The sequence below is a fragment of the Aethalodelphis obliquidens genome, unplaced genomic scaffold (assembly GCF_003676395.1).
Source record: "Aethalodelphis obliquidens isolate GAN/ISIS:26980383/991018 unplaced genomic scaffold, ASM367639v1 scaffold21, whole genome shotgun sequence".
NCBI classification, from domain to species: Eukaryota; Metazoa; Chordata; class Mammalia; order Artiodactyla; family Delphinidae; genus Aethalodelphis; species Aethalodelphis obliquidens.
The window spans coordinates 6,523,607-6,548,267 of NW_020837965.1; the positions used below are offsets into that span (position 1 = coordinate 6,523,607).

Below are 24,661 nucleotides of genomic sequence, written 5' to 3' on the forward strand. Positions count from 1 at the left end.
GTGAAGATGATCCAGGACCTCAGAAAAAGAATGGAGGCAAAGATCAAGAAGATGCAAGAAATGTTTAACAAAGATCTAGAAGAATTAAAGAACAATCAAACAGGGATGAACAACACAATAACTGAAATGAAAACTACAACAGAAGGAATCAATAGCAGTATAACTGAGGCAGAAGAACAGATAAGTGACCTGGAAGACAGAATGGTAGAATTCACTGCCATGGAACAGAATAAAGAAAAAGAATGAAAAGAAATGCAGACAGCCTAAGAGACCTCTGGGACAACACTAAATGCAACAACATTCGCATTATAGGGGTCCCAGAAGGAGAAGAGAGACACAGAAAGGACCCAAGAAAATATTTGAAGAGATTATGGTCGAACACTTTCCTTACATGGGAAAGGAAATAGCCACCCAAGTCCAGGGAGCACAGAGAGTCCCAGGTAGGATAAATCCAAGAAGAAACATGCCAAGACACATAGTAATCAAATTGGTAAAAATTAAAGACAAAGAAAAATTACTGAAAGCAACAAGGGAAAAATGGCAACATACAATGAAACTCCCATAAGGTTAACAGCTGATTTCTCAGCAGAAACTCTACAAGCCCGAAGGGAGTGGCATGATATATTTATAGTGAAGAAAGGGAAGAACCTACAACCAAGATTACTCTACCCAGCAAGGATCTCATTCAGATTCGACAGAGAAATCAAAAGATTTACAGACAAGCAAAAGCTAAGAGAATTCAGCACCACCAAACCAGCTCTACAACACATACTAAAGGAACTTCTCTAAGTGGGAAAAACAAGAGAAGAAAAGGACCTACAAAAACAAACCCATAACAATTAAGAAAATGGTAATAGGAACATACATATCAATAATTACCTTAAACGTGAATGGATTAAATGCTCCAACCAAAAGACACAGGCTCACTGAAAGGATACAAAAACAAGACCCATATATATGCTGTCTACAGGAGACCCACTTCAGACCTAGGGACACATACAGAATGAAAGTGAGGGGACGGAAAAAGATATTCCATGCAAATGGAAATCAAAAGAAAGCTGGAGTAGCAATAATCATATCAGATAAAATAGACTTTAAAATAAAGAATGTAGCAAGAGACAAGGAAGGACACTACATAATGATCAAGGGATCAATCCAAGAAGAAGATATAATAATTATAGATATATATGCACCCAGCATAGGAGCACCTCAATACATGAGGCAACTGCTAACAGCTCTAAGAGAGGAAATCGACAGTAACACAATAACAGTGGAGGACTTTAACACCTCACTTACACCGATGGACAGGTCATCCAGACAGAAAGTTCGTAAGGAAACACAAGCTTTAAATGACACAATAGACCTGATAAATTTAATTGATATTTATAGGACATTCCATCCAAAAACAGCAGATTACACTTTCTTCTCAAGTGCGCATGGAACATCTTGCAGAATAGATCACATCTTGGGTCACAAATCAAACCTCAATAAATGTAAGAAAACTGAAATCATATCAAGCATCTTTTAGAACCACAACACTATGAGATTAGAAATCAATTACAGAGAGAAAAAAGTAAAAAACACAAACACATGGAGGCTAAACAGTATGATACTAAATAACCAAGAGATCACTGAAGAAAGCAAAGAGGAAATCGAAAACTACCTAGAGACAAATTACAACGAAAACACGACGATCCAAAACCTATGGGATGCAGCAAAAGCAGTTCTAAGAGGGAAGTATACACCTATACAAGCCTACCTCAAGACACAAGAAACATCTCAAATAAATAATCTAACCTTACACCTAAAGGAACTAGAGGAAGACGAACAAACAAAACCCAAAGTTAGTAGAAGGAAAGAAATCATAAAGATCACAGCAGAAATAAATGAAATAGAAACAAAGAAAACAATAGCAAAGATCAATAAAACTAAAAGCTGGTTTTTTTAGAAGATAAACAACATTGATAAACCTTTAGCCAGACTCATCAAGAAAAAGAGGGAGAGGACTCAAATCAGTAAAATGAGACATGAAAAAGGAGAAGTTACAACAAACACTGCAGAAATACAAAGCATCATAAGAGACTACTCCAAGCAACTCTATGCCAAAAAAATGGACAACCTGGAAGAAATGGACAAATTCTTAGAAAGGTATAACCTTTCAAGACTGAACCAGGAAGAAACAGAAAATATGAACAGACCAATGACAAGTAATGAAATTGAAACTGTGATTAAAAATCTTCCAACAAACAAAAGTGCAGGACCAGATGATTTCACAGGTGAATTCCATGAAACATTTAGAGAAGAGCTAAAACCCATCCTTCTCAAACTCTTCCAAAAAATTTCAGAGGAAGGAATGCTCCCAAACTCATTCTATGAGGCCACCACCACCCTAATACCAAAACCAGACAAAGATACTACAAAAAAATAAAGTTACAGACCAATATCACTGATGAACATCAAAGCAAAAATCCTCAACAAAATACTAACAAACACACTGAAAGATCATACACCATGATCAAGTGGAATATATCCCAGGGATGCAAGGATTCTTCAATATACACAAATCAATCAACGTGATACACCATATTAAAAAATTGAAGAAAACGATATGATCATCTCAATAGATTCAGAAAAAGCTTTTGACAAAATTCAACAACCATTTATGATAAAAATTCTCCAGAAGGTGGGCACAGAGGGAAACTACCTCAACATAATAAATGCCATATATGACAAACCCATAGCAAACATCGTCTTCAATGGTGAAAAACTGAAAGCACTTCCTCTAAGATCAGGAAAAAGATAACGATGTCCACTCTCACCACTATTATTTAATATAGTTTTGGAAGTCCTGGCCACCACAGCAATCAGAGAAGAAAAAGAAATAAAAGGAATCCAAATGGGAAAAGAAGTAAAACTGTCACTGTTTGCAGATGACATGATACTATACATAGAGAATCCTAAAGATGCCACCAGAAAACTACTATAGCTAACCAATGAATTTGGTAAAGTTGCAGGATACAAAATTAATGCACAGAAATCTCTTGCATTCCTATACACTAACAAGGAAAGATCAGAAAGAGAAATTAAGGAAACAATCCCATTCACCATTGCAACAAAAAGAATAAAATACCTAGGAATAAACCTACTAAAGGAGGTAAAAGACCTGTACTCAGAAAACTATAAGACACTGATGAAATAAATCAAAGATGACACAAACAGATGGAGAGATATACCATGTTCTTGGATTGGAAGAATCAATATTGTGACAATGACTATACTACCCAAAGCAATCTACAGATTCAATGCAATCCCTATCAACTTACCAGTGGCATTTTTTACAAAACTAGAACAAAAAATCTTAAAATTTGTTTGGAGACACAAAAGACCCCGAATAGCCAAAGCAGTCTTGAAGGAAAAAAATGGAGCTGGAGGAGTCATACTCCCTCACTTCACTGTACTACCAAGCTACAGTAATCAAGAGAATATGGTACTGGCAGAAAAACAGAAATACAGTTCAGTGGAACAGGATAGAAAGCCCAGAGATAAACCCACACACCTATGGTCAACTAATCTATGACAAAGGAAGCAAGGATATATAATGGAGAAAAGACAGTCTCTTCAATAAGTGGTGCTGGGAAAACTGGACAGCTGCATGTAAAAGAATGAAATTAGAACATTCCCTAACACCATACACAAAAATAAACTCAAAATGGATTAAAGACCTAAATGTAAGACCGGACACTATAAAACTCTTAGAGGAAACCATAGGAAGAACACTCTCTGACATAAATCACAGCAAGATCTTTTTTGATCTACTTCCTAGAGTAATGGAAATAAAAACAAAAATAAACAAATGGGACCTAATGAAACTTAAAAGCTTTTGCACAGCAAAGGAAACTACAAACAAGATGAAAAGACAAACCTCAGAATGGGAGAAAATATTTGCAAATGAAGCAATGGACAAAGGATTAACCTCCAAAATATATAAACAGCTCATGCAGCTCAATATTAAAAAAAACAAACAACCCAATCAAAAAATGGGCAGAAGACCTAAATAGACAGTTCTCCAAATAAGACATACAGACGGCCAAGAAGCACATGAAAAGCTGCTCAACATCACTAATTATTAGAGAAATGCAAATCAAAACTACAATGAGGTATCACCTCACACCAGTTAGAAAGGGCATCATCAGAAAATCTACAAACAACAAATGCTGGAGAGGGTGTGGAGAAAAGGGGACCCTCTTGCACTGTTTGTGGGAATGTAAATTGATACAGCCACTATGGAGAACAGTATGGAGGTTTCTTAAAATTAACTAAAAATAGAATTACCATATGACCCAGTAATCCCACTACTGGGCATATACCCAGAGAAAACCATAATTCAAAAAGACACATGCACCACAGTGTTTGTTGCAGCACTATTTACGATTGCCAGGTCATGGAAGCAACCTAAATGCCCATCGACAGACGAACGGATAAAGAAGATGTGGTACATATATACAATGGAATATTATTCATCCATAAAAAGGAACAAAATTGGGTCATTTGTAGAGACGTGCATGGATCTAGAGACTGTCATACAGAGTGAAGTAAGTCAGAAAAACAAATACCATATATTAACGCATATATGTGGAACGTAGAAAAATGGTACAGATGAACCAGTTTGCAGGGCAGAAATTGAGACACAGATGTAGAGAACAAACGTATGGACACCAAGGGGATAATGGCAGGGGTGGTGGTTGTGGTGGGATGAATTGGGAGACTGGGATTGACATATATACGCCAATATGTATTAAATAGATAAGTAATACGAACCTGCTGTATAAAAAGATAAATTAAATAAAATTCAAAACTTTAAAAAAAATGTTAATTTTCAAAATCTTACTTTACTCTTTTCAGTTTCACTTTGTCTTAGCTTATTTTTCACTACTCCCTCATTCTCCTCTGCTTTAGCTTCTTGTTTCTTCAATGCCTAGAAAGAAAGACATGGGAAAATCAGTATTATTCCAAAATACATATAAAACTGAAAGATATTACTAGGATCTATTAAGAAAAGGCTGAGGAAGATGATTATGAATTGTACAAAATATACACAGGAATTACAACCTGCTCATTCACTGAAGTCATAAGATCACTTCATTGGGGCTCAAATATAAACTTCCCGATCTACCTAATCAAGTTCCACTTAGTTTCACTTTTTCCCATCTTTAGGAATTTTGTAACACATTTAGAGAGCTTAGACAGCTAACAGTTTTCTTGGAAACAAACAAATTTTACCTGCCGAAATAATAGTATTTAAAAGTTATATTATCAGCTCAACAATTTTGACATAATACCTAAAACCAGTTCACTAGTTTTTCAAATTCTGAAAAAATATCAAGGTAGAAACATGCTTGTTGCATCATTATCACATACATGACATTTTATCACAACATATAACTTGCTCTTCAACCATACTTTCACAAAGAGCAAAGAAAAGCATTCTTTTCTACATTTTTCTCTCTTTAATAAATTGGAAAAAAAGGAACTTTAAGATAATACAAATTCCAAAAGTTAACCACATAAGTGTTTGTTTCTATGTTAAAACAAAATTAAACTTAAGGAAAAAAAATTATATTAAGAGCAATCTTTCATAACATCTAAAAGACATTCCATTTGTTTAAAAAAAAATTCGACACTTAGCATTTAGACTTAAAAAGGTGTATGTGTAGAGGCCATCTAAGTTGAGAAAAGCCAAATTTCCAGAAGTCTTTTCCAACAAGTTCTATGATGCTCAATAGAAAAACTATTTTTAGGCAAACAGCAAAACATGTTAAAACTGTTTTGATGCAAGTATAATCAATCATATTCCAATTTCATTAACTCACATATCCAACATATATCTCCAAAGTGCATATATATGCATATATAAAATAACAATGTCCCCCCTACCCATGAGATTACAGCTCCCTCTGCATGGCTCCTGCTCTCACTAATAAAAAACAATTGAGTAAAAACGCAGAGAGACACCATCAAATAAAAATAATTTTGATTTGAGTATAAATAATATAGTGTTTACTATGTCTGGGCATTCTTCTTCTTCTTACATATATTAAATAAACACATTACATATATTGAATATATACATTTAATCTTTATGATGGTTCCATGAGTTATTATTAAGTCCTTTTTTTTTTTTTTTTTGCGGTACGCGGGTCTCTCACTGTTGTGGCCTCTCCCGTTGCGGAGCACAGGCTCCGGACGTGCAGGCTCAGTGGCCATGGCTCACGGGCCTAGCCATTCCACGGCATGTGGGATCTTCCCAGACCGGGGCACGAACCCGTGTCCCCTGCATCGGCAGGTGTACTCTCAACCACTGCGCCACCAGGGAAGCCCATTAAGTCCATTTTATTAAGAGGGAAGTTGGGGCTACAAGGAGTTGAATAACTTGCCCAAGGTCATTCACCAAGCTCGTGACAGAGTCAGGACATAGACTCAGGCTGTGTGCCTCTAAACCACTGAATGGCACTGCCTCTCCACGTTGAAACAATATCAAGCTTATAGGGTGGATATGAAGACTAAATAATTTTATACTTATAAAGCATTAAAATATACAATAAAAGACAACTATTATGATTACTAAATTGTTAACAATTGATAAAGTATTACAAAACATAATGCTTTTCAGGTAGGTAGCTATCAAATGATTTTGATGTTTATTATTTGTTCTTTACTGTAGCCTAAGTGGAATTTGTAATAATATTTACTTAAGTATGTATAATCTATTCAGTTTTGGCTGGTGGGATGTGTTTATAAATTTTTCCTGAACGAAATTATCCTAGAAACTTGAAAATTACTGCTGGCATCTTCATTTTTTCCATGCTTCCTCGGTCTAACTCCATCTAATATGTGTGTGTGTGTGTTTCTGTGACAGAGAGGGAGAGGAAGAGGGAGAGAGAAGGAGGGAGAAATATTTTTTAAAAAGATATGAATTGTTGCTATACTTTTCATCAATTCATTTTACAATATTTGAACTATCTTATTCCTCAACATCATCATTCAACCTAGCCCCATCACCTGTTTTTCTTTAATGAGTTAAACTTAACTGGTTATCTTTTCAATATTTTTTTTCCAGTTATGTCATACACCTTTTATTGCCAAGTATATTTTTCATATCAAATATATATTTGCAGGTTCTCTAAAACTTAATCTAGTGCTAGTCTAGAAGTAAGTTACTGTAGAAAGCATGCTGCTGTTTTTTAAACAAACAAAATACTATTTTTTCAAGGTTCATGGATTCAGTCAATATTTTTTCATTGAACTAAAAACCAGCCTGGGTTTTTCCACAGAGAGGAGATTATGAGGAAGACTTCCTCATGCAGTTGATAAATTTCATCAAACTGTAAATAGTCAGCCTCCCATTCTGGATTCAAACTCCTGGGCAGAAGCCACTCCAAATGAGTATGCAGTGAAGGCTCACCCAAACCCGGTGACATCACTTAAGGCCATAAGCAACTTCAAACAAGATGGGCTTGTCCCAAATATAAGAGCCATTCACTTCCAAAGCCAAATTCAAAATCTACCTTGGAAGACTCTGCAACCTTCAAACAGTAGCTGCTAAGATCCTTCCAGTGTGATTCTGTACATCTCTTCATGTTCCAAGTTGTTTCCACCTGTGTCCTCTGCTTACTGAGGTACGAGAAACAGAAGGAATCACCTGCTAAGCTTTTAAAACTTGACTTAACTGCATGCTGCAACTCTAGGAGTTTAACTTACTAAGAATTTAAACCCCAAAAATTCTCCAGTGAAGAAATTTTTCCATTTTACTAACTGGAATTAATCCATTTCTGTCCCTTTCTCATGAGTTCCAAAACTTACATTTTAAAAATCCTATTACATTTTACATCAAAAAAACAAGAAAGACATATTAACATTTCCCAAGTGTTTACATACTTTATTTTGATTAAGTCTATTAAAATGTGCTTAATTCATTTATATGCTTATTTTTACTTAGATAGACATACAAATAATTGTTGTTTATCTAGAGGTTTACATTTCCAAAGAGTAATATAAAAGATTTGGTGTCACTAAGGTGTAAGCTTCAGAAGGCCAGGGACCTCATCTGTCATGATCATATTTTAACTCTAACACAATACTTGACACATTTTAGGTGGTAAACATATGTTATCGAATGGATGAATAAATATCCCTTTATAATTCCTAAATAACAACTTCACTTTGCAATTGGCCAATTCTGTTCATCACATATATGAAAGTTTTCCAGATTTCTCTCATCTTTCTTAACCACCATATTTTCTCAAGCACCAAGTTGCCTTTCTTTCTGTAAAAACAATTATTACGGTGTAGTGATGTTGGAAAATAAATATTTACTTGGGGGTTTAAGTCAAAGAGTTAATAATCCTTTCCTGTTTTCAAAGTCATCATTTTAGTCTCTTCCTTAGAAAAAAATACTCTGAATAGGTTTAAGTTTTTTTATTTTTTAAATAATTCAGATTTACAGAACAGTTGTAAAGACAGCTCAGAGTTCCCATATACTTTTCACTTAGCTTCCCCTAAAAGTAACATCTTCCATAACCAAGGTAAGTTTATTGAAACTAAGATGTTAACACTGTTACAAAACCAAAAGCTACAGACTTTACTCAACTATCAAATGTTCTTTTTTGTTCCAAGATACTTCAGAGCAGCTTGTCTCTTTAGTCTCCTCCAATCTGGAAAAGTTTTTCAATCTTTCCTTGCTTTTATGATTTCAACATTTTCGAAAATATTTCAGGTATCTTCAAGTCAGGTATTTTGTAGACTGTCCCTCAATTTGGGTTTTTCTGATGTCTTCTCATGATTAGACAAAGCTCATAAATTTGGGAACAGAATACCATAGAGGTAAGCCGTTCTCAATGCATCACACTGGTGGGTATGTGATATCAACATGACTCAGGACTAGTGATGTTAACCTTGATAGCTTGATTACGGTAGTGTGGTGTCTGCCAAATCTTCCTGCCATAAAGTTAGTATTCTTTCCTTTCCAGACTCTGTTAGAAGCAAGTCATTAAGTCCAGCCCACACTCAAAGGGAGAAGAATTAAGTTCTACCTCCCAGAGGGAGAATATCAAAGAATATGTAGAACTATGTTAAAATCACTAAAGTAATGAACAAATATTTTGGTAGATAATTTGAGGCTATGCAAGTATCCTTAAAGTTTTACCCACCAATTTTAGCTCAAAATCAGACCAACTATAACATTATCAGTACTTTTTTGGCCTACAAGCTTTTCCCCCATCAAACCTTATGCCTAATGCAACCCAGATTCCTAGTAAGTTAACTCATAGCCCAGTGCTCACCACTAAGTAGAACGCTGAACCCCTTTGCAGTCACCTCCAGATAACCTACTTACACCAAAAACATTAATGAGTGATACAGAATTTACATAAGACCATATCGGTGGATGGAGTACACTCATCAAGTCTCTATATAATCCTAACTCTCCTGGGCTACTCCACTAACCAGGAATTCTCCTTCCCCCTTGTTTCCCTACATCTTCTTCAGCTTCACTGTTCAGTTTCTTTGCAGCTTCTGGGCCTTCCCAACAGGCTTCTAAATCTCCCTCCCCGACTTACGCCGAGCAGTGTGCCTCTATTCCAGTTCTCAATTTTTTTTTTTTTTTTTTTTTGGCGGTACGCGGGCCTCTCGCTGTTGTGGCCTCTCCCATTACGGAGCACAGGCTCCGGATGTGCAGGCTCAGCGGCCGTGGCTCACGGGCCCAGCCGCTCCACGGCACAGGGAAGCCCCAGTTCTCAATTTTGAATGCCGACACTGATTACCATGCCCAGTACCCCATTTTCCTCACCACACAAAGAAAAGACCTGTTACCAGGATCCATTCCCCTTAAAGGGCGGTTGAGAAATAATTATTTTCTTTCTCATACTAATAGATATTTAATCTTCATTTCTTATAATTAGTATAAATATTAGTAATTTTACTTGATGTGAAAGGAATAAAAATCAACAAGCTGAACTTTAATCAAACTGTGTTTTCTAGTACATGGAATTATGCCCTATAAAAACATAGTTCTTCTGAAAGTCAACTATTTTTTTTTTAATTTGAATTTCCACGTATGAGCTGTTGAATAAAAGAACCTCTAATTCTCTTGGATATCTAAGATTTTGCGATAAAATTTCCTTTCCTCTGAACTTTCCACCTTGTACATCTGACCAGTTATTTATAATATCACTTTTCCAAAATAATATATGTCTCTACTGTAGCTAATACTCTAAGGATATGTAAGTCTTGGAAAATTGAGGCAATGAGAACTTAAATTCTATTGTTTTCAGCACAGGAACAGAAGTCAGGTACTGAGGAGCAACCCAAAGCAAATTACTATATTTCCACCTTATCATTTAGAAAAGTCAAACTTTAAACAACCTATAACACACCTATTAACTTTTTTTTTTTTTTTGCGGTACGCGGGCCTCTCACTGCTGTGGCCTCTGCCATTGTGGAGCACAGGCACCGGACGCGCAGGCTCAGCGGCCACGGCTCATGGGCCCAGCTGCTCCGCGGCATGCGGGATCTTTCCGGACCGGGGCACAAACCCGTGTCCCCTGCCTCGGCAGGCTGACTCTCAACCACTGTGCCACCAGGGAAGCCCACACCTATTAACTTTAAACCTACCTATACAACATAAACCAGTAAACAACACACAAGCAATATTCTAGCCCAGAACACTGAACCCATTTTCTATATTATCTAGTTTAAAATGAAAGACAAAGAAAGAAAATCTAACTCTTAAGACCTAGTAAATATAATGCACTTTAAATTTCGGAAACACAGATAACAGTCAATGAGAAATAGTTTTAAAATTAACTAAATCAAAATTACAAGTCATTTCTTCAAATCTTATAACAAACTTTAACTCATTTACTACCTTTTTTAAGTGTGTAAGGCTGCACTGGATTTCTTTTCCATTTGACTTAGATCAAACAATTTAGAATTATATTAAAACTGACCCAGTAAAAGCAGCTATAAAAAGAGGAAAAAAATCACATGCCAATGAATTTCTATTACTATGTTATTTTGCCCTTTAAAGCTTGTTTTTTTCTTAAAAGCAGTTCAGCTATAAAGCTATCATGTGCCCTGCTCCCGGATTCAGATTGTCTTTTACACATTTAAGATCACAGCAACAACACTGAACCTTAATAGAGGGTCCCTGGAGCACATTTAAATTTCTAATAACAACAATTTTTCTTCTTTTCCTTAAGTGTGCCTATTTCCATTAAAAAGACTAACATATTGAGTATTGTACTACTGCAGTTCTTTAGAGGTAGATGATTTGGAATTCTCACAAATATAATAAAAAAAATACAGCCTTTCCTTTTAAAGAGTAGGGGAAAGGAGAAAAAGAAAATGTTTGTAGACCTCTCATCTGACCATAAAAACTGCCACAACTTTGACAACAGGCATGTTTATCAAGAGGCTCTAAAAAATAACACACTCAAAAATGTAGAACAAATAGGGAATTAAAGGCCCTTTGTCTACTTTAAATGGACCAGCAAGCTTGGGTAAGAATGATGGAGCTGGAATGAAATAAAGGTCACATGTTAACACCCACACAGGCCACTGAAATTTCCAAAACAAAAAAAAAAAATTATGAACATAAGCTATCCTGTCTTATCCTAATCACTCAGCAGCACTACAATTGCATGCCTTTGGTCACAAGGGCAAGAATATGTAGATGATTCACTGGTAAACCAACAGGACTATAGAAAAACAAGTCTGTGCTCATATTGAACAATAGGTCTGTAATATTATATTAAAGGTACAAACTTTTAAGTCATATTGTTCCCGTAACAATAAAGAATGAAACAGTCATGTTACTGAGAATTATAAAATAGTTGCTCTTAATATATATATGTATATACATATATATATATATATATATTATTTTTTTAAAGACTATTTTTTTAGAGCAGTTTTAAGTTCACAGCAAAATTGAGAGGAAGGTACAGACAGTTCCCATATACACTCAGCCCACACACATGCATAATCTCCCCCACTATCAACATCCTCCAACAAAACCTCCACCTTTGTTACAAGTGATGAACCTAAATTGATGCATCATAATCACCCAAAGTCCATGGTTTACACAGGGTTCACTCTTGCTGTTGAACATTCTATGGGTTGGTCAAATATGTAATGACATGTATTCATCATTATAGGATCATACAGAGTATTTTCACTGTCCTAAAAATCCTCTGTGCTCCACCTATTCACCTCTCCCCTTCCTACCCCATCTCCTGGTAACCAATGATGTTTTTACTATGTCCATATTTTTTTTTCCAGAATGTCATGCAGTCGAAATCCTACAGTATGTGATCTTTTCAAATTAGCTTCTTTCACTTAGTAATATGCCTTTAAGCTTCCTCTATGTCTTTTCATGACTTCACAGTCATCTAGTTTACAATCATTCTTCATGTAGGTACAAAATAAAAATCAGCAAATATTTTAAGCTTCACAATATAGTGATATTCTGATCCAAATTAGACCACATAAGCTATAAACTGAAGTTATAAGTTGTCTATGTTTATGTATTTTAAAAACTTAAATAGCCTTAAGGACATGTTATATTTCAAATCAAGGAAAAACATTACTAAGTACTCAGTATGTATAAAACACTGTAATTGGAACCTGACTTAACCGGAATTTTTTTTTAATATAAAAATCTGGTGTCCATTTCCAAAATTCTCTTCTGTAAACCTAAATCACAGCTCCAAAACCAAACATCAATAGAAAAATACGCATTTTGAAAAGGAATATATACACATAATACAGCAGGATTTTATTGCTCATAACTAATACTACTCTTTTAAATTAACATAGATTTTATTTCTGTCAAGTTCTGTGAATTTCTAAATTTTGTTTTTTCCTAAATCAAGTTAGAGATTCCTCCCACATGAAAACTAGCTAAAGTCATGGAAAATTTTAGCCTTTAAGTTCATCCAGTTGGGGATCATCTGTGCCAACAAAAACCAAAACAAAACAAAACAAAAAATTAAGTTTCTTTTCAAGGCAGAAAACAATACATTCATATTCTAAATCCCTGAACCAATATCTCAGAAATAGCTAAGTGATTGTTACTTAAATTATTCAAAGAAATTTATTTTTCAGGCAATACCAAGGAACAAAAATTCCATACCAACATCTACGATTTTAAAACACTTTAATAAGTGAAAGTAGAACTGCGTGACAGAAGTCAGAAGAGAATCCAATATTGATCATCACCATTATGACACCATACAGATTTTGGGGATATCAAAGGGAGAGATTCTAAAGACTTGCTGCCAGGTGAACTATGTGTATTTTCCAGATGGAAGTGGTAAGCACATAGTGAGTAGAGTCACAAGTTGCAACCATCCTTGTTTTGCAAAGAGTAGAGTAATATCAGGTATCATGTGGTTAAGTAAGATTTATCAGTAGTTAAGTACATTGGTATTACTTCTGATGGTAAGTGTAATCCTAAATAATGTTCTTTAAAGATACCTGAGGTTTTGAAACATAAAACTCAAAGCTTCTCTTTGAGAATGGTCTAGATGTCTTTTTCTTTTTTTTTTTTTTTTCTCCTTCTTCTTATGATAAGGTGATCATTATTTCAGGAATCCAAAAAGCTTTATAGTAATTATTGTGGTAGAACAGATGAGCACATATTACTGACCTATTTTCCCTGATAAATAAATAAACTCACTGGTTCCACTACGTCCATATTTATGGAGTCTGTGACTGGATAGGGTACCCTGTGCCAATGAAGCCAGCCAAGGCCATGGGTTCAATCACCACGAGAACCAATTCCCTTTGCTCTCTTCCATGGCCATAGCCTTTACCCTAAACCTTAGCCAAAGGCCACATGTAAGACTAAGCAGGCCAGAGACCATGGATGAATCAGCGAAAATCCATTACCATGACTATAAAAATAATGCAAAAGTAAAACCCCTATTGACTAGTGTCAGGATTTCATTCTTCAAACGTTATTAAATTTGCCAATCTGCAAAACAAAACCTTAATTATTGCCTACAAAGTTGGTATGCTGAAAAGACATATAAGTCCTTTGACTTCTTTAATTCAAAAGCAACAATGGTAATGAGTATTATTCTCCTAAATGCCATTGCTTTTACTGGAATGGATTGTATTTTTATGCAATCTTCTACTTAATAAAAATCTTGCAAGTAAAGTTAAATGTGAGCCCAACAAGTACACTTTCCAGGATTTCCTTCAAAATCAAAAAGCAACCACTCTTAGTGGAGGGTCTGTTTTTATCTGAGTAGTTTCCTCTCAAAAAAGAGACTCATAGTTTTATTAGAAATCCCAGAGCAATATGATACTTCATTTGACTTTCTAAATGCAGGACCACGGAGTTAGAATTGTTGACAAACAGAAGATCATAGATAATTATGGAAATTTAATTTAGAATTTCTCAAGTTTTATATGTATTTGAGCAGAATGTCCTGTAAATATACAACATCTTTCATTGTTCAGAGTTAGAGGGTATTATTTTACGCCTTTGGATTTTGGGGGAGAGGGGGTTGTTTCTTTTGCTTTTTTCTAATCAAAATAAAACAGTACCAAATCTATGAATAAGCCTATTTGTAGCAAAGTCATCTTTGTTTGCACAATATTACTATGCACTCAGTAGTTACCCAATAAATATTAATTGATAATGACGGAAATAGGGCTTTATAAACAGATGGTCTAGGATAAATTTGCTGAAAACATAGATAGAAACATTCCACTCTTCAAGAAAAGCATAAAGTAGAAATTAAACAAGTCCTGCACTCAGAAAATCTCAGTCTATTGTCAGACAGCTGTTCAGTCAACAAGAACACAAACATTTTTCATCATCATCATAGCATTAACAAAATTAAATGTCTATTTTCATACAGTCCCTACACAAAGGGACTCACACAGACTCATGCTAGCCTTATTTGTTATAATTTACAATGACAATATTGGCAAGAAAAAATATGCACACATAGGAAAAGAAATGTGATTAAACAATACTTTGAGATCTAATCATATGTAGTATGAACATAAAATATGTGTCAGATTTAAATGCAACTCACAGAAGCAATGTGAGTATTTATCTATAATGTAAATCTCAACTATTTCCAATGAGAATTCAAGATGCTTTATAAGAACTCCTATGCATATGCTGAAAGAACAGGTGAAACAAAAAATGAGTCGGAGACCATAATGGCCCTAATAGAATAAGTAGTAACTCTTCGAGAACCGAGAGCAAATAAGCAGGAAAAAAAAAAAAGAGAAAAAAAATTGTATGAGGACTAACTTCAATGAGGGTAGGACCAAGGAAACTATAAGCAAAGTGATCAACCCAGAAAGACACCCTGAAAAATGCACACTATTCGAAAACACTTGAATAATAAGAAAATGTAAGTTAGTATACATGGGAGAATTTTGGAGAAAGTTGAAATGGGGAGGTGAAAGAGGATAGAAAGTACATTACAAGCATGTAATGATTAAAAGCCTTAGGTAATTTTTTTTTATAAAGTAAAAAGCCTAACAAGACATGACATGAGTGTTAATTATATAGAAATGAGACTATAAGAATTTCAGGACAACTTACATACACACATCCTCTCACAGAACTGCACCCTTCAAAGGAATCCAAAGGCCTTAACCAGCAGGCTAACAATTGACATGTTACCTCTTCTCTGATGTGGAATACATTTCTAAATGTTCAGCTTTTGTTTTATCAATATTAAACAGTAACCCCCTGAAAAACAGTATCAAAATGGAACATTCTTTAATCCAGCTAGCTATTATTCTCAATATTTCCCAATACGAAAAAGATAGCATGGCTTGTGGAGACTTGTCCTTAATATCCACAAACCATGCAGGAAGTTTGCACTGTGAATGGAAATTCAAGTACTGGATGAGTACAAGGTTGAAAGAGACAACATCTAAGATCTCTTCCAACTTCTGTAAGAAGTTCAGGGAAAAAAATACTTTCCACACAAAGAATAAAGTGTTTTGTTGTCATCTAAATGATCAAAGCCTAATAAAATAGACTTTATGTTAAATAAGTGGGTGGGCATGTGAGGCAAGGGGGGGGGGAATCAAGGAAAAGGCTAAGGAAGAAGACTAAAGAACACGATATGTCTGGGACTTGCGCATTTCCAGCTGTGCCAAATAGTGTTCAACCAGCTGTGAAAGACAAACCCCCTAATATCCAGTCATTTGTTTCCATCTACTTCCTTTCTTTCAGCATGTTGACATTAACAGAGTTTTCACAACCTTACAGAAAAAAAGTATTTAACCTTGCAAAGAAAAAAATAATCCACAGGTAACAAACATAAAAGAGAGAAGAAAATAATTAGCATGGCATAAAATAAGACAAAGAGCTATGTTGTGAATCAAAAGTATAGTGGGTCAGAATTTAAATTAGTATTTCAGCCACAGATTGGTAAAGTGCTTATCAAGTAGCAATAAGCCACAGGGTAGAATCACATTCATAAAAGAACTGCCTAAAATAATTTGAAAATGCACAATCTCTTTCACCCAAATTTTCCAAAGGGCAGAGAAGGGGTAACTATTTCCTGTACGGGCTAGTCTAGAGTCTATGCAAAGCTGAAATAACACACTTATTGAATTACAATGACTGTTAACATTTCTATTTTCCCAACTAAACTGAGAGCCCTAAAGAGCAATACATCATTTTAAGTATTTTAAAATCCCTAGTCCCCAGCACAGCACCTGGCACATGGTAGGTCCATGAGGGTATTGGCCAAATGAATATTTCACTATGAATAGTTCTGACAACATAGCATATAACATTCATTCCTTCAAGAAACACTTACTAGACCTATGCCAGGCACTGTTCTAGGTGCTGGAGATACAGCAATGAGCAAAACAGACTAAGTGCCTTCCTTCATAAAGCCTACATTCTGCTCAGGGGGACAGAGAGCTGACAGATGACAAGTAAGGAGAAGTGTTATAAAGAAAAAAAATACAGCAGTGTAAGGGGCTCAGGAGTGAAGAAGGGGTGTATTATGTAGAATAACTAATAAGGCCTTTCTGAAGTAGAGCTCTGAGTGATAGGAGGGCATAAGCAATGCAACTGTTTTCAGAGTTGAAAATCCCTGGCTCTGGGAATGGAAAGTACAAATGTCCAGAAGCAGGAGGGTGCCTGACATGTCCATGGAAAAGCCAGGCGAGTGTAGTTGGCCTAGAGTAGGCAAGTGGAAGAATGACAGAATCAGAGTAAGATGGCAGGCAGGGACCACCTCAGAGGGGCCTTTTAGGCTGAAGATTTTAGATTTCATCCTGAATGTGATAAAGAAAGCACTGAAGGGTTTTGAAGAAAGAAGTGGCATTATCTGATTCTATGGGGAAAAGACTGCAGGGAAGTAAGAATGGAAGCAAGGAGGCTACTCCACTAGCCCAGGCAGGAGACAAGAGTCACAGGATGATAAATGAGAGTAGAAGTGATAAAAGGAGTGAGTTGTTATCATTTAAAATATTTTCAAGATAGAGCTGACAGAATTTAATGATGAACTGGATGTGAAGAACGGAAGAAACAGAGACAGCGAGGACATAAAAGAAACACAAAAAATTTTTCATATAAAACTAAAATTATTTTACTATCAAGATAAGTAGCCATCTTTTTAAAAAGAAATAAATCATATGAACTACTTATTAAGATGAACCACACAAAGAGGTAAGGTTTAGCAACTTCTATACAAGTTCACAAGTCAGGAGGGGAAGGATCAGGAAATGGAGCTCCAGAGACCAAGTCTGCCCAGGCTTTGTGGCTCTGAATCACAGAATCACTCTGACTTGATCCCCATCCAAGACTGATACTGGTGAGCAGCACTTCAGGTTCTCAACCTCAGAAAATAAACATGAAAAGGCGTAACTTTTTCTCACTGCCATATGAGGCCCACCAAAAAACTACATAATAAGGTTACAGCTGCAAATACTGTTCTAACCTGGTCATAATATGGGCAAGGGTATGTTAGAAAAACCTAAGCAGTTTCTCTTTTCTTGAGAAATAAATAAAACTACAGCTGCAGTATAAAAAATGAGAGAAAAAAAGGAAGAAAGGAAGGAAGGAAGAGAGGAAGGAAGGAAGGGAGGAAGGAAGAAAAGAAAGAAAGAAAGGGAGGGAGGGAGAGAGGGAGGAAGGAAGGAAGAAAGAAAGAAAGAAAAAGGATCCAGGGTACTGAATAAAAATGTAAATTCACTAGAAATGCAATGAGTCATGACAGAGCTAAAAAAAATGCTTTTCTAACAAGTAAAGAAAAACAAACAAGATTAGCCAGACGAAGAACAAACAGCATTAGAACATCAGTGGAAAATAAATATAACTGGGGTGAGTAGACAACAGGGTGCAAAGGCAATGATTATTAAGGAGAAGAAAATGATAACTAGGGAAAAGTGTTTTAGATCTATATAATATAAAAATTTAGAGAACATATCTTTGGTATACTTCTGTATAGCTTAGAAATATGAAATGTGGAAAATGGCATAAGACTATATGACTCCAGTGAAATAAACTCTCATATCAAATTGTAGTCTTTGTTTTACTACACATAAAAAGATTTTTCCTCAGCAGGAGGGAGAGAGAGAGGAAGAAAGGAATTATAACCCTGAATAGAAAGCCTCAGAGAAACTCTGACCAAAAGGCATAGAAATGACAGTTTTAGTGTTAAATAGAACAGATGTCTTAATATGTAATACTCCATACGTCATATTTTATTTTTCAACAGTGGAAAGCAACATCATTTCAAATTTAAGTTTTCAAATAGCAATAGTTAAATAATTAGATTTTTCACGTTGCAATATCTGTGGCCAAGTGTATTTTCAGGGAGCCCTAGGAGATGAGGTATGTGTATATATTATAATCATTTTTCAACAAAGTTTAGCAACTTTAGTAAACAATGCCTGCAGGGTCACAACTGATGGTTCAATACTGACGACTAGTGGTCAAAAACATGTACTAATTCATTCATACTAAGTATTTATCCTATGATTTTTATCATCAAAATTTGAAACATGTAATGCAAATTATGTGAAAAACCTTAAAAGAACTTTCCTTACACACGTCTTGAAAATTACAAAAGAAAAAACTGTATCTGCAAAGTCTCTTAAAAAGTCTTTTCTGTCCATTATTTGCAATGTCCCCAAACCCAAGTCAATCAGCACCAGCTATTGACCCATAATGGGAAAATTCCATAAAGTGTCATTTATCTACATCCACACAGCTGAATTAACATGGTTTCAGAAATCCATAATTATTTCAAGAGGTCTTACTTTTAGATTTCATGTATCTGTGCAGCTCTAATTCTTTTTCTAACTTTATCTGCTAGACACAAAGAGAGCAGAAATCCAGCTGTCCTAAATTTTTGACATAATTTGAAAAAACAGTAATCTATAACAAAATGTTTTTATAAAGTTGAAATATTTAAAACTTAATTGTGATTGTCTGAATTCTTGAAGAATGTGGGATTTGGTTTAAATCATTTAAACTGTTACATATTAAACTTCAAAGAAGTTAAAATTTGTTGATTTGCACTTTCTGCTCTGCAAGAATAAGATCCACAGAATAATACAAAAATGTATACAAACCTTCGAAAGAAAACTTTCTTTTTTTTTACCAAGAACATTATATGCAGCTAAGTGGTTATTTACATTTGAAAGCAGCCTTCATTTTCCAATGACTATTCACAGAATGTCTGTGGTGTGATAAACACCATACCACAGCCCCAGAAACAGGCATGATGGATGAAGTTCCTGCCAGTGGAGGAAGAACTATTCAATACAGTAACCTAAGTAGTTATGCTATATGACAAGACACACAATAACATAAGTAGACAAATCACAACTATAGGTGATGTAAAGTACTATTAAAAAATAAAGTAACATGACAATGACAAGGAACAACGGGGCAGAAAGGGGCTATTTTAGAAAAGGGGGCAGGAAAGTTTTCTCTGAAGAGGTGGCAATTAAACCTGAAGGATGAAAAAGGATAAGTTACACTGAGAATCAGAAGAAAAATGGTCGAATAAGACAATAAGAGGAAATCACTGTGCCTGGAATATGTATTTCTTAGAAAAATTTGTAGCGTCACACATAAACATTAAAAAAAAAACCCAGAAAATGTTTAATTTTTTTACTCATAAAATACCAAATAACCAACAATGGTACTAAACCAAATGGGAAGTTTCAACAAATTTCAAAGAAATTTAAAGATAAATTGTAAAAAGTTAAAAATTAAGCATACATACATATTTGAAAATTCCAAAAGGCACTCCTAAGTCTTGAATTATGGAAGAAACCATAACAGAAATTATGAAATTTAGAAATAAACTATCATAAAATAATAGCATCTCAAAACACAGGGTAATTTGTTCATGAATTTACAGCATTTATTTTAAAAAACAGACAAGTCAATTATTTAACTTGCAAGTCTGAAAAATAAAACAGCAATCCTAAAAATGAAAAATCAGAAAAAAAGCAATAGCATTAAAGGCAGAAGTTGATGAAGTAATAAACAAAGCTAGTCAAAACGAAAACTAATAAAATAATCATGTCTAGTAAGACTAATAAAGAAAAAGAGAAAAAAATAAATAATATTAAAGAGAAAGGATACACAGCTTCAGTACAAGATTGAAAAAATAATATAGCAGGGCTTATGAATGCTTCTTTAAATATCAAAACACAACAAAATGGATAACTTATAAAATCAGGAGGGCTTCCCTCGTGGCGCAGTAGTTAGGAGTCCGCCTGCCGATGCAGGGGACACGGCTTCGTATCCCGGTCCGGGAAGATCCCACGTGCCGCGGAGCAGCTAGGCCCGTGAGCCATGGCCGCTGAGCGTGCGCGTCCGGAGCCTGTGCTCCGCAACAGAAGAGGCCACAACAGTAAGAGGCCGGCATACCGCAAAAAAAAAAAAAAAAAAATCAGGAATAATTACCAAACTGACTTAAAAAATAAAAAGGTTATATTGATATAAACCAAAAAATACTGAAGAAGTTGAAACTCTCAGCCACCAAGAAGACAACAGGTACCAATGATTACATGAGTGAATTTTAACACACATTCAAGAAATAAACAATCCTTCTCTTAAACAGCCAGGGAAGAGAAAAAGAAGGAATCTATCTAATTCATTTTATGAGATTAATGTAACCTTGCTTTCAAAACCAAAAAAGGTAATGCAAAGAACATACAACTGATCTCAATCATAAACATAAATATAAACATACTAAAGAAAAGACAAGGAAATTAATTCAGCAATGTACAAAAAAATAATACATTATGGCCAAATAAAGCTCTCAGGAATGCAAGGAGAGCTCAGAATCTACTGATAGAGTCAAATGTATTTAAATATTTAAAGAGAAAGACAGCAGCAAGAATATTTGATAAATTTCACAACCCATTCATCGTTTTTTAAAAAATCAACCTCTCTTGGCAACCCACAAATAGAAGGCAATATTCTCTATCTGATAAAGGATAGCACTCAAAACCAGGAGCAAACACCAAACCATAAGGTTAACACTTTAGAAGCATTTCTATAAATATCAGAGTAAAACAAGGATTCTTGCTATCTTTGCTTATATTCAACATTGCATTTGAGTTTCTAGCCAGTGCAATAAAACCACAACAAAAGAAGAATTATAAGGAAAGAAATTAAATTGCCGTTAATTTCAAATGATATGATTAGCTACACAGTAGACAATACGTCAGTAAAGCTACTAACAAATTATAAGAGCTAATAAGATCATTAAGCAAAAATGCTGGATTAAAGAGCCACATACAAAACCAACTGCACTCCTGTATACTACAAATAACCAATCAGAGTTGCAATAAAAGAAAATATTCCCCACAAACAATTAAAAAGAAAAACCATAAGGTACCAAGGAATAAGTCTAAGATGTACGAGATTGTTATAAGACAATTATAAAACATTATTGAAGAACATTAGAAAACACCTTCTCTTCAAATTAATCTACATATCTAATACAATTACAATCAAAATGCCCGCAGAATTTTTCATGGAACATGACAAGAGACTTTCATTATCATTTACCAAATTATAATGAAAGCTCTAATAATGGAGACAACATGTTATCAGTTCAGGGATAGACAAACAGATCAAAGCACATAGAACTCAGATATCATGCAACACTGTAAAGCAGAAGTGGCATTTAAACCAGAGAGAAAAGAAGAAATTATTCAGAAAGGATGCTGAGGCAACTCATCAGTCACATAAGAAATAACTTAAGACTCCTTCCTCCTGCCATTAAAAAAGTTAAATTCCTGGAAGAAAACTCAAATAATCCAGTATTTTTAAATGAGCAAAATTTATAAACAGGCCATCTGTATAGGCACAAATGAAAACTGCCAGCAAATCTGTGAAAAGATGTTCAAATTCACTAATAGGAAATGCAAATAAACATAAAAATGAGTTAACACTTAATCCTCATCAGCTTGGCAAAAATTAAAAAGAATTATAACCACTATTAACAGTAGGAATGCGGGGAAAAGGGCCATTCTCAGCCATTTTGCTGACAGAAACGTGGAGAGTCAGAACCATTTGGAAAAATAATCTGGTAACATCTATTATAATAAAAGATCTGTCCATGGTAATAAAAGATTAAGTTGGAACAACATCAGCTAGTTGGAGGAATTTCCAGAAAGTATTGATGAGAGAAGAAAGCAAGATGCAGAAATGTATATACAATGTCATCAGTTTTTATTAAAATAAAAACATACCAAAAAAAGCCCCTATATATATATATATATACACACACACAAAGGTGTATATATTAATAGTTTATACGTATCTGTCCAGGATAATTAAGAGCACAAAGAAAAATATAAAGGGATATCCCAGGCTGTTTACACTAGTTCTTTTTATTTTAGGGAGTAGGGGTAGTGATTGATGGTGAAAAGAACAGAGGGGAAGAAACAGGGAAAAAATGAGCCAAGCAAATAAATAAATAAAGATGCATTTAAAAAAAGAGGCTATTTGTACAAGCATTTATGATAGGAACACATTTAGTTATGCATTTATTTAAATTAAATGTAAAAAATACTTTTTATACTAAATGCAAATGTTAAAAGAAAACAACCATATGAGAAACAAAACTAGTTAAACATTGGATCAAAACAATGCATCAGGGTCTTCCCTGGTGGCATAGTGGTTAACAATCCGCCTGCCAGTGCAGGGGACACAAGTTTGAGTCCTGGTCCAGGAAGATCCCACATGCTGCGGAGCAACTAAGCCCGTGCGGCACAACTACTGAGCCTGCGCTCTAGAGCCCGTGAGCCACAACTACTGAGCCCGCACGCCACAACTACTGAAGCCCACGCACCTAGAGCCCGTGCTCTGCAGCAAGAAAAGCCACCACAATGAGAAGACCATGCACCGCGACGAAGAGTAGCCCCTGCTCGTTGCAACTAGAGAAAGCCCGTGCGCAGCAACGAAGACCCAACGCAGCCAAAAATATAAATAAATAAATAGATAAATTTATTTTAAAAACCAATGCATCAGTACGGTCACTACTTAAAGAATTCAACAAATATTTATTCAGAGCCTACTATGTTAAATGCTAGAAATAAAAAATTCTCCAAACAAGTACAATTAAAAGCAACAATATATCAAGAAATGGTAATTAACAGTAATAATCTGAGACTAAAAACCTCACCTCACACAGTATATATTACCAGAAACTGAACAGTGAAAAGAAAAAAAGCCATCTTTGCAGAAGAAGGAGAAAAATAGTCAATGGGATTAAGGTTCATTAAAAGAATAAAAATCATGACTCAAAATAAGGCCCAAATTTCTTCTACACACACAGTTTCACCCCCTAAAGAACGAACACTAGAGCATAAGTTTTTGAATTTTCCCTTGCTACGCACGTTCTCCTACAGAGTAGTACATATGTGGTTTTTCTGGTGTGATAGTCAGTGCTTTCAGCCCCTTGTTAGTCTGGGGCCCTGTGTGTAACCCTGCCTGGGTCACTCTCTGCCTATTATACTCCACCTGGTCACCTAAGCCTGACAAAGGACTGAATTCTCCAGCTCATATCCCAACAATTGCAAAACTGAGGTGCCTCCTCCGAGCTTTCCTTGTGCTTTCCTCAGAACTTGTGTTTTACTTTTAAACTCTCCTTTACTTGTAAATTCCACTGTTTTTTCTCAACGTCCAGGGAGGCTATTGGTATGTTCAATGTGAGGGTGATTTAATGTGCACTTAAAAAAAAAGTATCTAATAATATCAATTGGGAAAGGGAAGCTTACACTATGAAGTAAATATGTGAAAATGTGGGGCATACCTACAAAAGTTTTGTAATTCATCCTTGGAAAGGTAAGTGAAGGGAGTCTAAAATCTAGCAGACTCAGAAAGGCCTCCATAATTCCAAATCAAGTAGGGGAGTCTCTAAAGGAAGAGCGGGAGAAAGGGTTAAGGAGGCCATGTTAAAACATTTAGCGGACTAGGATCTCCTCTGAACTGGCTCAGAAGTCTCAAGGGAGATGGTAAAGCTATTAAGAGGACATTAGGAAAACATTCTTGGCTTCAGTGGAAGCTTCTCCCTTAATGAGTCCACTCTAAATACATTAATAAACAGTACCCAAGGCTTTTCTTAGTTGA

General features: G+C 35.2%; 1 protein-coding gene across 5 annotated transcripts in view; it reads right to left on the minus strand.

Moving 5' to 3' along the window:
* The window catches only part of CEP128 (centrosomal protein 128), a 438,638-nt gene that overhangs the window by 337,882 nt on the left and 76,095 nt on the right, over positions 1–24,661 (minus strand). For all 5 annotated transcript variants that reach the window (XM_027120216.1, XM_027120215.1, XM_027120217.1 and 2 more), the window contains one exon: positions 4,889–4,975. In XM_027120216.1, the coding sequence (XP_026976017.1) occupies positions 4,889–4,975 (87 nt within the window). The remainder of the gene's footprint in view (positions 1–4,888; positions 4,976–24,661) is intronic.